At 50.3% G+C, this 14,723-nt stretch overlaps 1 protein-coding gene across 1 annotated transcript in view; it reads right to left on the bottom strand.

Moving 5' to 3' along the window:
* The window catches only part of MCU (mitochondrial calcium uniporter), a gene marked incomplete at its 5' end in the record, with an annotated part of 95,355 nt that extends 86,191 nt beyond the window's left edge, over nt 1-9,164 (bottom strand). Inside the window, one exon of the mRNA XM_082002174.1 lies at nt 9,039-9,164. Within this exon, the coding sequence (XP_081858300.1) occupies nt 9,039-9,164 (126 nt within the window). The remainder of the gene's footprint in view (nt 1-9,038) is intronic.
* Between the last annotated feature and the right edge of the window lie 5,559 nt (nt 9,165-14,723).

Here is a 14,723-nt window from a genome sequence, read left to right on the forward strand (position 1 = left end):
ACAATAATCTGTCACAACTAATTTCTTTAATTTTGAGACATACCTTAGAGTCCACTATTCTGATTAAATTTCACAACCTGCATTCTGGCTGATGAACATCCATTTGCTATTCATTCTACAGATTTCAGCTGCAAAGCAAAAAAGAACGCGGCGTCATTAGAAGTCATTTTTGGCAAAAGAAAATGAGGGCTTAAGACAATTATCACCGTGCCTTAATGCGGGGTTCTACAGTACCCAAGTCAAGCGACAGGTAGGAGCACAGATGAAGGAAACCACGTAGAAGAGCAGCTGACAAGTCATGGTTGAGCAGATACCGCCAATTCATGTTTCAGCTGACAGTGAGCAAGCCAATATGTCAAGGGAGTACCTCCTGCTCATCAGAAGCTATACCTTTTACAAATCATTGATAAAGCCGTGAACGTACAAGGATCATCTGTCGGGTTCTAACTGAATGGTTCTTAAAGTTGCTCTGCCAGCCATTTCCAAAACATACAAGTCTCAAGTGTGGAAAGAAGCCACCTCCTTTACCACATTGAGGGAACACATTTTTCATCAGCAGCTCCAAGGTACAGTAATAATTGACATGAGCTCATCCAAATAAACTCATTAGGCAGCTTAAGGAAACATGATGTTCTTCATAATAAAACAAGGAAAGCTTTGCCTAGCTCAATGCTTTTTGAGGTAATATGGTTACACAGAAAGGAGAAAACACAGAGTGACTTTAGACTCTTTTCCAGCAACTGACCTAGAAAATTGGAGGATGAGCTGGAAACTCCCCTCATAAGCTGGAAGGAAAGGATGCTGTTTGCCGGCCACCAACGCTACGGTCACTCCACTCATTAAGTGCTCGGTGAGCTTCCCCACCTGATATTGCATGCACATCGATCCAAGAAGTCCAGTTATCTTGCATTCTTCCTTCCAACCTGTGTACACCAACTAACCGAAGTTAAAGCCATTAGCAAAGGTGTCCTCACCTAAGTCCACAGTGAGATGCTCTGCAGTGAGAAGCTCTGCGCAGTCCCCATCTGACAGAGCGCTCAGGTGTCCCCAGCTCCTGCACACATACAGAGGACTAGATCCTGCTCCGAGGTACACTGCAAAGCCAGGGCTTTGATCTGGCAACCGTTCTCCTTCGCCCCATTTCTACAACCTCACACCACTTTGAGTCTACATAAAGTTTGGATAACGGAAGGAGCAACAAGGTACATACACATCTTGGGACCTGCGTGACGTAAACGAGTGAAATTGTTACCATAGCATTATTCCAAAATCCTCTTAAAACAGCAATACGTTCCATAAAGCTTTTCTTAAACCCTATAAAACTTCTTAGGCTATGACCTCAGAGTGAATTATTTTATTCCCAGCAGGCTGCAGGACAGGACACAAGACTGACAGTCACCCAGGAGGTATTTTATGGTGGTTGTCCCCCAGTAGATCCTTCCTAAGTTATCTATCCAAGTGAGATTTGAGTTTTACTTAATCCAATAAGCAGTTTCAGAGACTTGACAGTTTCCTCGTCGCACGGCAGTCCCTTCCTTCTGGGGAAGCCAACAAAAGCAAATCGCTGAAACAAGCCTGTTCGCCACAGTTTTTTTCCTCTCCTGCTTATGCGATTTGTTCTACATTTCCTAATTCCTTAAGAGCTGCCAAGAATGCAGAAAAAGATATCGGACATGCTTTGTATTTTACATGAGATATAAGCGATACCCCATAGGCTTGCCCTACTGGAAAATAATTCAAAGTCACATTCAAGTGCTGCATATTTTCATCTTCATTAAAATGACATCTCATTTTGATGACCAGTTGAGACCTTAATAACAGAAAGAACACCCTTGGCCAAAACTTTAATAGAAAAGGGACAAGTCATTTTCTTTTCATCATTGGGAATTTCATCATTTAAGGACAAAACAGTCCTTAAAGCCAGATCGCTCTAGTTTGCCCTCAAAAAGAAAGTACTGAAATACAATCAACAGCACATCAACAGTATCACAGGTAGTCTCTCACCCAGGGAGCACTTCAGAGACTAGAAGTATTCCTCCATGGCGAGCAGAGTGCACACGGTTTCATCCACGACAGTTCCTCATCCTACACAGGGCTACCAGGGGCCATGGGAGCAGAAAGCAGCAGTTGGGATCTCAGGAAGAGTGACCACCAGCTGACACTACAATAAGTAAGGAAATTAAAAAAAAAAAAGGCACCCCAAATCTAAAACCATTTCTACATTTCCATGGACCTACAAATGGGAGAATAATATAAATTACAGGTTTGTGTCATCTGCATGCTGTTTTATAGAATGGCAAACAAGCGACTCATAGCACAAATCTGAAATGAAATCATAAAAGTTACGTTTCACCAACAGACTGGGGGGGACCTAATCGCACAGAAAGTTTAATCTTAAAGACTAGGCTAAAAACAGCTTTAGGAAATGAACAAAAACATCTTATTTAAAATTTTTTTTTTTTTTTTTTTTTACTTTTTCAGGCATGACTCTGGTAAGGAGAGCTAGACCCATCCTGCCCAAGGGCAGCTGAGAAACATTCCCCATAGGGGAAGAGATCTGTCCTGAAATTATTGTATTAATAACTGGATCCACTTTACCATGACTGTAACTCCCTTTCCCATCATAGACCTTACACACGAAGTCTGATTATTCCCACAGGCTGAATTATAAATTCAAAAAATTTGTATCATCAAGTAATTGTCAATAAACCCAACGTCTACTCCTTTCTGTACTGCGCTCCTCTTCCACATAAAGAGAGCCCTGGAAGGGTGTTCACCAAACACTGCTAAGTAAAGCATTTTTCCTCTTCACTGAATGAACAGGCACATCAAAAGCTACAAAATGCCTTTTTTTTTTTAATTCAGCCTCCCTTCAAAACCTATTTTGCTCTGTAAGAATGAATATGATCAAGAGAATGTTTCAGCCACTTTTATACACCAAAAAATACCTGCCGTTCATCACCCTCTAAATTTTTGCTCGTGCAAAAAAAAAAAAAAATCCCAACACAATCAAACAAAAAGCTAACAAGCACAAAACTTGCAACTTAGTACTGGTATTCTGTTGCTCTGTAATTAGTTAAGCACAGAGTCCCTCCTCTCATTTGAAGTAAAAATGTTGAAAAAGTTTTCTTTCCTTCTGAACCTGTCAAAATAGCACTGAGCTGTAGCCTTCCCTCCAGCAGTAAATCTAGCATGAGGCGGCAGACCTTCCTTCACCTTGCATTTTAAACAATTTAGGCAGCACCGGAGTGGCCAAGTGGCAACAACAGGTACAAGAAATCATTACGTTTTCACCATCCTCTGCCAGGGTGAGGCGAGAGAGGAATCAGCAGGACAGCAAGCATGCACGCACAGGAAGGAGGCGAGGGAAGATGCAGGAGAAAAGGGAGGTTTGGTGGAGAGACCCATCTTTACAGTCAAATCAACATTTCCTAGGGCTTCCTTGACATTATAAATGTTCTGCTGGGTCGGTGTTTATTTATATTGCAGTTCAAGCCACATCCCATCTCAACTTCCAAAGTGACACTAAAAGCATCTCTTCCTGGTCTGGAACATCCATGTCCCTGCTCCTATGGATGTCCCAGCATAGGCAACTTTTGAGGTCAGAGTAGGCAACAAGTACAGCCAAAGATCCAGTGAGAAGAATTCTTTTATGCCCCTTCAAACCACCGGACAGCCACCACTTCTTTGTCTTTTTAATCATTCATTTGAAAAATTACGATCAGCAGTACACAAGGTCAGGAAAACAGGAGTTAATTAAAGCAGCCCAACAGTTTCCATCCTCAGCAAGAATACGGACACCACACCAAAATATTCTCCCAAGTCTCACCATCCTTGCAGCCAGTCACTGCTGCTCCATGAGTTTTTTGAGTCCCAAGCTTCACCTGTTAAATAAATTCGTTTCAAGAGGTGGGCAACAGTAGGGCAATAAACTGTTGCTTGTGACAGCGAGGGCTCGGGGTGGTTACAGGGGCCCACCAGGGAAATTATTACCACACTACTAAGCAACAGCTTCTTTGGAAGTTGATGCTGCAACAGTTTCAGCCCTAGCATGGGGAAAAAAATAAAATATATCACCAAATACACATTGTATCTATGCCAGGACATAAATATGTAAATTTTTCCGTGCTGTCAAGGACAGCTTCAGCACAATGTCCATTGCATCTCCCTCCCAAGGCTTCTCACATCCCCGGACACCTTTCCTTGGCAGAGAGTCCTCTTGTCTTTGTGGGGTACACTCTCTACTGCACCCTTAACACAGGGCTACCTGCACCAAAATCCTACCCCACTTGGAGGACTGATGGACAGCAGTAATCCTGGTCCTCATCTGGACCAGATAAAAACCTGCAGGTTGCCTCATACCTATGTGAAATGTGGCTGCATCTCAATTAGGTTCGGTTCTTGCTTTTTAAGCTTCGAAGTTGTCACCAGGAGTCATTACTCCTCATCTACCCAGAATTGCCAGGATTAACTACCATAGGAACGTCGCATACAGCCGAGCCCTCGATTTTCTACAGGTATTTTTTCCAGATCTGAACCAGCTGATTACATACTGATCATACCGATAACTCAGCCACCAGCCACATGCCCTAAGAAACGCAGTAACAAGATACTCGAAACTTTGTAGGAAGAAAACCATGAAGATTAGGCATTCAACATGCAAAAGCAAAGGATTTTATTTAAGTCCTTTGTCTACCACCGCATATCTGAAAAGCATTTATAGCTTACTTCTTTGTGAACCTTTTCCATAAAGGACTGCTTCCTAGCCCCACAGCATCCCAGCAGTGTGGAGCTCTTGCCTTTGGCAGCTTACCCACAACACCCACAGCACTGGGAACAAATAGGAGTCAAAGAAGGAGCTTCCCTTGCTTCATAAGGAAGTTTCCTCCAAGGCACAGCCACTTCAATTCTCTCTCCGCGCTCATCTCAGGGCAAGCTGTCTAACAGGAAAATAGCAGCAATTTTTTTTATTAAGCACCAGAAATTACTGCAGGACAGGGCCTTAATTAGTAGGTAGTATCATGATTTATGGCTGCTATGCTTCACATCAGTTTATAACCTAGCAAACACCACTCAACTGAGAAATGCCACCTAATCACCCACCAAGCACTTGTCTCCATCCTGGTTCCACTCCCGTTGCTTAAAAAGTCAGCGCACAGGACTGTGCATCCATACCCCACAGCACAGCTTGTAAGAGTCCAACCTTCTGCGGACCAGCACCAGCCAGGCTCCTCCTCGCCGCTCTTGCTATTTCTCGGTCCTTTGCCACTTCTTGCATGTAGCTGGCATATAGAACAAGAAACAACACACAGGATTTCTTTTCCCCACATTATCTTGCTTGCTGATACCACCTTTTGCCATTTCTGGTCTTCTCACCAGCAGAAGTTACCTTGGCCCAATTAAATGAACCGCCTCTCTCAGCTCCCATCTTCACCTGCGACCTCCCAGCAAGGCGTCGGATCTCCGCAGCTCCCTCCCAACGAGGAAGCGCATGCAGCACCAATTTAAAACAAACACCAGTACTATTGATGTTTCGCTCTATGAGCTGTTCAGCCGTACTCATCTCCAAAGCTGTAGCCATCCACCCACTGCCCCTGGCATTACAACCCCTCCAGCCTACTTCTGCCGTTTCTCCACTGCAAACATACTTGCTGACTCTCTCCTCCTCTAGAAGGCTTCTCCCACTCTCACATATGTGAGACTAGGAGACTGAAGAGAAATGCAACCTCAGATACTTCTGCCATAAGTCCATTTATTTAGCTCTGTCATATTCTTCTAACACTATGGACACCCCAGCCCCACTTTCTACGTGGTTATGCCAACTGGCTCTCTCCTTGCCCTTCACAGTCGCCCTGCGAGGCAACATCATCATCATTTTCAGAAGAGAAATTCTCAATATCAGTAAACGCTTCCTCCTGCCTGCTTCTTCCCATTCCAAGATCCCTAAGTGAATTTCTTTCAAATTTTCTGCATCCTCCTCCCAAGATCTCTCACACCCTGTGATACTGTTCAGCTAGGGCAGAACGTCAAGACTTGCTGGGTCTTCCATAACCCCACTTCCATATGCTGATCCCACTGACCTTCCCAACTCTCCCAGCTTTCAAAACTCTTACGCAAGCTGTGAACACTTCATTCAAGCCCTACATCTCCCCATATTACTGTATTCCCATCTGAACCTTCATAAACCAAGTATTTATTCAAGAGTTAGGACCCTCCTTGCCCTCTCTACTGTTTGATGTTGTCACAACCTCATTCTTAACCCTTTATCCATCTCTCTTTGTTTTTAAGTACTGTCGTCTCACAGTAGTCTGGTCAATTGGTCCAGGCTCTTCCAGCGTGTTTTATATCCCTTTTGAAAGAAGTCATCCATAAGATAATTTAGCATTTCCACCCCATTTCAAAGCAGCCCATTTAATTTATCACCTCTGCTAGAAACCAGCCATCCTGAGAAGTAATAGAGAATTTATTGTACCAAAAACAATACTGCAGAGACATACCCAATATGATCACTCTATTAATTACACCTATATTACACAAACTCTTCCTATCTATTTTCTCGTACCATTTATCAACTCAGGAAGCTCATACAGTCCAGCCCTATCACAGAGCAGGATCAATTGTTCATCAGCCCTAACTGATTGATGCGAGTCTAAGCTGTCCTAACCACCTCCAATAATGAGGATTGAACAGCTTCCTTGGGAAATAATTCAGCATTTTACTACTTTTACTGTCAATAAAAAGATTCCCACCACCTAACCAAATCCCTCTTCTCACACTGTAAGCCCATTACTTCTCCTACCCAACACAGATTTTCTGTTTTTCTGCTTCCTCTTTGCAGCAACCTCCTTCCGATTTTCTCTTTATTATGAAGAGCTCCAGTTCCTGTAATTTCTCCTCAGAGATCATTTGTTCTAGGATTCGGCAACTCTCGGGTCTCTGCTCTCTCCCACTGGTCCACATAGTTTCTCAAGCGCAGCGTGATGGAAAGGGTAACTCAACTTTTCTGTGAGGAGATAAATATGCACGTTACACCTGCTGACAAAAGGAACAGATAAGATACCGGGTACCGACCTGCTCTGAGTAAAGCTTTCACCTGATCGCTATGTTCACACTTCACCGTTCCACATCTAGCGAACTGACTTGCCTACAATCTCCCTATTGAAAAGAAGAAAACACCAGAAACTATTCACTGCAGCACCACAAAGAGCTAACAGCCAAGCTGCCAAAAATCAAACCGCATAACCCAACCAGTACTAAAGGCAGAAGAACTTTCTAATCATCAGTCCACGGGACACAGGCAAAATACTACTTCTTCCCCAAGCACCCGAAGGGGAAGGCTTTGACAGTACGATTTTAGCAGGCTCCTGAGCGTGCCCACACTTCAGCCACGTCCGCTCAGCCAGGACCACGGCAGCAGCAAAATAGCCCAGAAAAACAGAAGAGATTTAGGATATTTTGTAATGGTTGTTTTTAATCTTCTTGCACGTTTAGTGCTACACTTAGCCCTATTAGCAGAATCGAGCATGCATCTGAGTCTCTGTTAAATTAATCACAAAGGTCAACTTAAATTTACATAAATAACTTACTAGTTTCTGGACCAGGCTGCTAAAAGAGACAACATAAGTGATAGTTACAAAAGCTGAAAAGGCTGTTCCACACCTGACCAGGGCTCAGGGTACTGGTGGCCTCGCTTGTCAAGTCGGTATTTACAAAGTCTGAAGTCAACGCCGCAGCAGCCACGCTTCGCACATGTGAACGATTGCGCTGCAAATACCGGACTGATGCAATTGAGACACTCGATACCGACAGAACCTGCGGCATCCCATCGCTGTGAGAACATACCGGCACCCCAAAGATACAAGGCAAAAACGCTTAGCTGTTCTTTAAACAGTACCCTAGGGACCCAGCATTATATCTGATGTTCCAAGGGAGCTCGGAGCCTCGCTCCATCACCCGATTAATACACAGTTTCGGTGGCTTTAGGTAGTTTGGCGATTACTTGCTTGAGCGAAACAACAAGTGAGCGACAGGAGCACACCTCCGACGGCAGCTTTTTATTCACAGGCAGCAATAAAACAGATTGTAGCAAAAGCTAGGAGACTATCCCACGGTTACATGCTGTTCCCTTTGTTTAAAAAGAAAAAACCTCCTGGTATTTTTAGCAAATCTCTCGAGCTCCAACACGCAACCTGCCGCCTTTACAGGGTTTTTTTCTGCCCTAAGACACATAGTAAGCAAGGCGTGTGCTGCCGTCTTCTCCCCGCTGCTTCTACAGGGGAAGCAAACCAAAAAAGCCTTTTTTTTTTTTTTCCCCCCTCCTTTTTGCCCCCCACCCCGAGCCGTACCAACCTGGATGCCATCACCTGGGAGCGGATTTGGGGAGCCCCCCGAATGCCTCTCCCCCGGCTGACCTTGGAGGCGCGGGGGGGGGGCAGCGTAACAATAAAGAAAAAGGATAAAAAAAATTAAGAGAAAAGGCGCAGCTCCGCTGGGCACATGCGCTGGTCCCCGCCCGCCCGTACCCCGGTGCACCGGGTCGATGCTGTATGTGGGCCCCCTCCACGGAGGGGGCTGCCGCCCCCCGCCCCGGCTCCGGGCGGCCCCGCGCGCCACCTGGCGGTCGCGCCCCGACCCCCGCCCCGGCTGCCCGGCCCCGGTACCACGGGCTGCGCCGGGCCGCTCCCGCGCCTTCCGGGAGGAAGGGAGGGAAGCGGGGGGGTAAAAGAGCCGGTAGGACATAAGGGCGGCGAGGGGGTGTCTGTGTGGAACTCGCTGGTTCCCGGGGCGGAGCGGCGACGGGAGGGCCGGGGAGCTGCCCGCTGCCGGGCCCGGCGCTCGGCTGCCGCCGCCCGCCCCGCTCAAGTTTCGCCCGGCGACGGCGCTAAGAATAACGCGCAGCTGCCAGGGCCGGGCCGGGGGCCGCCGCCTCCAGGGGAACGGAGCGGGGAGCTGGAGCCGCCACCCCCTCGCCGCCCGCCCGGCACCGCGCCCGCCTCAGCCGGCCGCCGCCTGAAGGGCACGGCTCCCGCCTCACTCACCGTCCGGTGTCGCTGCTGCTGTTGCTGGCGGCGCCGCCCCAGTGCCGGGAAGCAACCGGCCGCCGTCAGCGCGGCGGGGCGGCGGCAGAGGAGGAGCGGCAGCGCTCTGCCCGCCGTAGCCGCCATCGCGCCGCTGGAACCGCCTCACGCTGCGGCGGCGGCGGCGGTTGCTGCTGCCGCCCGAACGGGGTGGGGGGGGCAGGGGGAGGGAGAGGAGGGGAGCGGCGGGGCGGGGCCCGCCGGCGGCAGCAGCAAATCGGAGCGCCCCCGTCGCCGGCCCGGGGCTCGTCAAGCTAGGCCGGGGCCGCCAATCGGCGCCGCGCGGATGCCCTGTCCTGAGAGGTGATTGGCCGCTGCCTTCCCTCCCCTGCCGGCGGTGGGCGGGGCCTCGCTCGGGCTAGAGGGCAGGGAAACTCCTCAGCAGGGGTGCCGTGGGGCGGGGCCAAGGGGTGGAACGGGGCGGGGCCGGCGGGGAGGGGCCGCTCCGGGACGGGGCCAACGCGGGGCGAGGGTGCGGAGGACGGCGGACAGCGGGGAGAGGGGGCAGCGGGACGGGGGGCAGCGGGACGGGGTGCAGCAGGCACGGCCACAGAGGCGCCACCGTGGCCCTGGGGATGCAGCACGGGGGAGGCGCGAGGATTTGGGGTGCCGGGCCAAACCAGCCTCCCACCCGCGTGGCAATTTCAATGAATGGTATAAAAAGTGGGTGATCAGAATATATATCTATCATATATATTTATTTTACATATATGAGATATATATATTTTGCAGAGAGAGACATGGACACACATACACGGTGGGCTGCGCCGCCAGCATAGACCTTGCAGCTAAATAAGCAATATGTGCCCAGTTGTTTCTTGAAAAGCGATTTACTTGGATTATTTTTCTTAGAAAAGACTTCTCCCTTCAGCCTGGTGTACAGTTACCATCAGCGGCTGCTTTTTAAAAATTTCCGGGAAGGAATAATCCAGACGGGAAATGAGCCTATTGCCTCTCATACTGGAAGCGGCCCCGGAATTGCTCATTATAAAATGAAGCTTTAAAAAATATTAATGCATAAGCAGTTCCCATGTGCAGCGATAGTCACTGTTGGGACTGAAACAAGGTGCCTTCGTTTAAAGCAGATGGGATTCTGTATTATTATTACTTTTTTGAAGTCGAGGAGCCCAAGTCCTCACTGTGTGGAGCGACCAGGACACACCTTCTCCTGGGAGGTGAGGAGAAAGGAGAGTCACGGGAAATTAACGGCCAGAAAACCGTGGCGAGGCTTGGAAGTTGCCAAAATCATCAGGAACACGTGGGCTGAGAGACTCCGGCTGTTATTCACCACCCTGTTTGCCACCCAAATCTTCTAAAAATACAGAGGAGATCGTGACCGGGTGATGGGGTGACATGGATGCGCTTCAGCCATCACCCACACCATGATGGCACCCCGGTACCTTCCTCCTTCCACCCTCACCTCCCTCCAGCTGCCTTCTCCTTCCGCTTCCCCTTTCCCTTCCCCTCCCTCTTCCCCTTTCTCTCCCCTTCCCCTTCCTTTCCAAAGTGCTGCCTTCACGTTCACTCCAATGCTGAAGTGTTGCTCTCGGCTTTTCCCCAAGCAATAAAATTTCAGAGCCATGCGACTCGTCCCTGAGCGATGCTCCACCCAAAGCCTCCCGAGCCAGTCCACAAGGCTGCGGGCTCCTTTCTGGCTGGGATTTCCTGCAGGGATGGCTTTTCCCTTCTCTTTGTCAGTCGGAAAAACGTGGCGGAAGCCGTCACATCTCAACCGTGTCCTTCTGGAAGGATTTACCTGCGGTCTTTCCAGCGTAGCACGTTTAGCACTTTGATAATTATTTGCTTTTTCTTGCAAGATCAAGGAGACCCATTGCAGCAGCTGCTCTGAGCTCCACTGCTGGAGGGCAAGCGGCAAAACCCACCTCTGAGGGCTGCCCGAGTCAAAAAGGGCAAATGCTGGAGGACAGCGGCTTGCTTTCAAGACATCGATGCTCCTGAGATGGGCAGGAGACAGCCAGTCCGAAGGGCACGCAGCCTAAGCGCCAGCGAAGACAAATTCGGATCAAACCTTTGCTCAAGCCCTGCTCGTGGTATATCCCTCCCCTTCCACATTGAAAATTGACAGCTGGAAGAAAAATATGGTAAAATAAGGGTTTTGTGCAGCACAGCCCTCTGCAATGACCCTGGGAGCATCGGTGCTGGAAGACGCTCCCATGCACATCTCGGCTGGAGAATTGCCTCGTGGACCGCAGACGGGGCGTCCCTCTCCGGGGACATCAGCCTCTCCGCGGTACAGTTCCCAGCACCCCCACAAAATGGGATTAAGAGCCTCAAAATGGCAAAACTGGAGTTAATGCAGCCCGGAGGAGCTGGAAAAGGGAGATTAGAAAGGCAGGAAATGGGGAGGAAGGAAGTCCCCAGGATGGGGAAGGTCCTGGGGAGGGCAGCGGGTGCAGCCCCAGCAGCGCTTTGGGGCAAAGCCATCTCTTTGTGCCATATGCTACCCAACCCAGTGCGCTTTTTTGGCTGGAGGAGCAGAGATGCATTTGGGACAAGCCCTTGCTGCCCTCCCCGTAGGGCTTCCTATGGGGGCTCGGTGCCGGCAGCTCCAGGGGAGGTCAGGGATGGGCACGTCCAGCGGACTCTGGGCTGCCGGACCTGCTCCAACCTCTCTCGCCTCTTCCTAACTCCTCCAGCTGTTCAGATTATATATTTAGATATTTGTTTCTATTTAAGGAGGAATTTCTATTTCAATGGGAATTAAACGTGAGCCCCGAGATCAATACCCCCTGCAATTAAACAAGCCGTCAGGGAACGGCTTCCCGAGAGTGGAGGGGGCCAAAGGGAAGAGGATATCAACACCAAAATGAAACGATGTCTTTTTAGGTCAGATAGCTCCCGTTACCCTGCTAAAAGCATCTTCCACTCTTGGAAAACCTAAATAAAAGAATGTATTTAACGAGGCTTTCTCCTGGTGCTTGTAATTATAGCTGGCTGAATATTGGAAAGCTGCTCCTGAGAAGAATTGATGGGGAAAAGCATGCCAGCATTCGCAATTAATATTATTGCCTGGGATATATATTGGGAAAGACTGAAGTGGAAAGCTGAAGCCTCAAATCCCCAGTCAACCATCCTGATGCTGCCGATGGCGACACGGGTGCTGTCCTCCCGCAAGTAAAACACTAACTTAAGGGAAAGCGAGTGTGTGATGAGCCATAGGCAAACCCAACACTTTGGCTGAGACCTAAGGAAGCCCCAAAGCGCTTGGGTCAAATAAACCAGCTAGGAACAAAAAAAACCCCAAGTGGTGTCTTAGTCCACAGGCTCATCTCTTAAATGAGATGAGTTATTTAAATTGTGGGCTGAAATTTAGGATTAGTGTTATTAGTGTTGTTTAAATTTAGGATTTACCCTATTTTGTTCTTATAGATGCCCAGAGCTGTGATACCTGCAAAATCCTGCACGCGGATGTCGATGCACGTGCAAAATCCTGCAGGCACGTCGGGCGTGGGTGAAGGAGGAAATTCGGGAGGATACCGGGTCCAAGTGTATTTTATCTCTTTTTATTTAGGTTGGTGCTTTCAAACTAATGAAAGCCCTGAGAAAAACAAACGTCACCGGCCATTTCCCAGAAGCTGAGCACCGCAACGGCTGCTCGTCGAGCAAGGAGATAGGATGGGGAAATGTCCCCCGGGCTGGGCAGGACAACGGTCCCTGTCCCATCGCAGGACCTCGACAATAAATCCCGAATTACCCAAACACTCCAGCGTTTGCTCGCCGTGGCGCGTCCTCCTCCCGTCTCCTTGCGGGGTCCGGTGTCCCCATCAGCGATGGCCAGACCTCCGCGCGCCGCTGCACCCCAGCCCCGCAGCGATGCCCCTCCGAGTCTCTCTGGCATCGCCCGAAGCCTCGTCAAAAGGTTCATCTTGGAAATGGCGGCGGCGCTCGGTGGCATCCGGCAGCCTCCCATGTTCCTGAAGAGCAATCGCCGCCTCTTTATGCCTCTGGAAAATGTATTTTTTAACGAGGGTTCATTAAAGCCTGAAGAGAGCCAACCTAAGAGGCATCTGGAAGCGACTAAAATTAAAACACCTAAAATTAGCCTCCCCGGCAGTGAATCCTCCCTCTGATCGAGATGCCGAGACGCACATGACCCAGGCGTGCCTTTCTCGTTTTCCCTTCCCGCTGCCATCCCATTCCGGAGCTGCCAGGCACGGCCGCAGCCGCCGACGCGCCCACCCACGCCCCCGGAGAAAATAGCATCCCTCCCCCGGGGTTTGCCGGGGTCCCTCCCCCGGCTCAAAAATTAACCTCCAATTTTACGTTTTGGGACCGTCCCATCTCAGAAATGGTGAAAAAACACCGTGTTCTCCTGTTGCTGCGGGAACCGTTTGGGATGGGGGATCCCGGGCATCGCTCTGTCCTGGGGGAGCGACGCTTATTCCCCCAAATCCCGGCCGCTGATGACACCCAGCCACGTTTATTTTCAAGGTGTCTCGTTTCCTCCCCAGCTCTCCAAAAAAATCCCGCTTTCGGGTGAGGTGCTCAGGCACGCGCTTTCCTTACGTTTAAATCTTATCGGGGCGTGAGGTTAATCGGGATCACAGCGCTGCCGGGCTGGCCCGACGCCCTCGGTGCTGCTTTCCGCTCCCAGAAATCCCGCACGGAAAGGGTCATCGCGTTTCGAATCTCTGGGCAGCACCCATCGCCGTTAAAAGGGTGGGTGCTGTGGGAGGGACACGGTCCTGCCGGACGCCCGTGTTGTAGCAGGGTCTCCCGAAGCCTGCGGAGGCGTCCTCCCCCTGGGGAGATCCCTGCCCCACACGCGTGGGGCAGAGCCCCTGGAAGGATGCACAAAGCCGCGGCTGCCTCGCCGCCTGCTTCTTCTCGGAGGCAGCGGCGTCTGCCGTTGCCTTCGTTCTCACAAAAAGGAGATGCCAAATTTCCTTGAGGACGAAGAGGAAAGAGATGATGGCATTTCCAAAGACAGGGTCGAAACAGCCACGCGAGCCTGGCGGGGATTTTTGCTGTCGAAATCGCCACCGGCCTGCAGCGGCTGCGGCTCCCCTCGGCCCCCGCGCCCCCGCCCAGCGCCGCTTCGGGCACCGGAGCCGGGGAACGCAGGATGGGACCCTGCACCCAGGATCCAAGCGTCTTCGTACTCGTTGGTAGATGATGTGAAACCACCCTGGGGAGCGTTTCCACGTGGAAATGTGCTGCACGTGTAATTTTCCTTCCTTCTTTTTCCTCTCCTCTCCTCTTTACTTTTCTCTTTCTTCTTCCTTCCCTTCCTTCCTCCCTCTCCTATTTCCTTCGTTCTTCTTCCCTCCCTCCCTCCGTTCTTCACTTTTCGTTCTTCTCCTTCCCCTCCTTCCCTTCCTGCTCCCCTTCCTCTCTTCCTCTCCCCTTCCTCTCTTCCTCTCCCCTTCCTCTCTTCCTCTCCCCTTCCTCTCTTCCCTCTCCCCTTCCTCTCACGATCCTTTTCTCCACCCAGCTCCCACTCCTCTGCCTTCCAGAGGCAGGCAGCCCCTTCCCCGCGGGGAGCGCGCGGCGGGCAGCGTGGCAGACGTGCCGTCACCGCAGCAGCAGGGCACAAATATCTTTCCCGGCTTGACGAAGGAGAGGTTTCCTTACCTGCAGGCATCCTCCTGACCCAGTCCATGAGAAGCCTGTGGCGGTGGGAGG

This window comes from Phaethon aethereus, assembly GCF_964289735.1.
Source record: "Phaethon aethereus genome assembly, chromosome: 7".
NCBI classification, from domain to species: Eukaryota; Metazoa; Chordata; class Aves; order Phaethontiformes; family Phaethontidae; genus Phaethon; species Phaethon aethereus.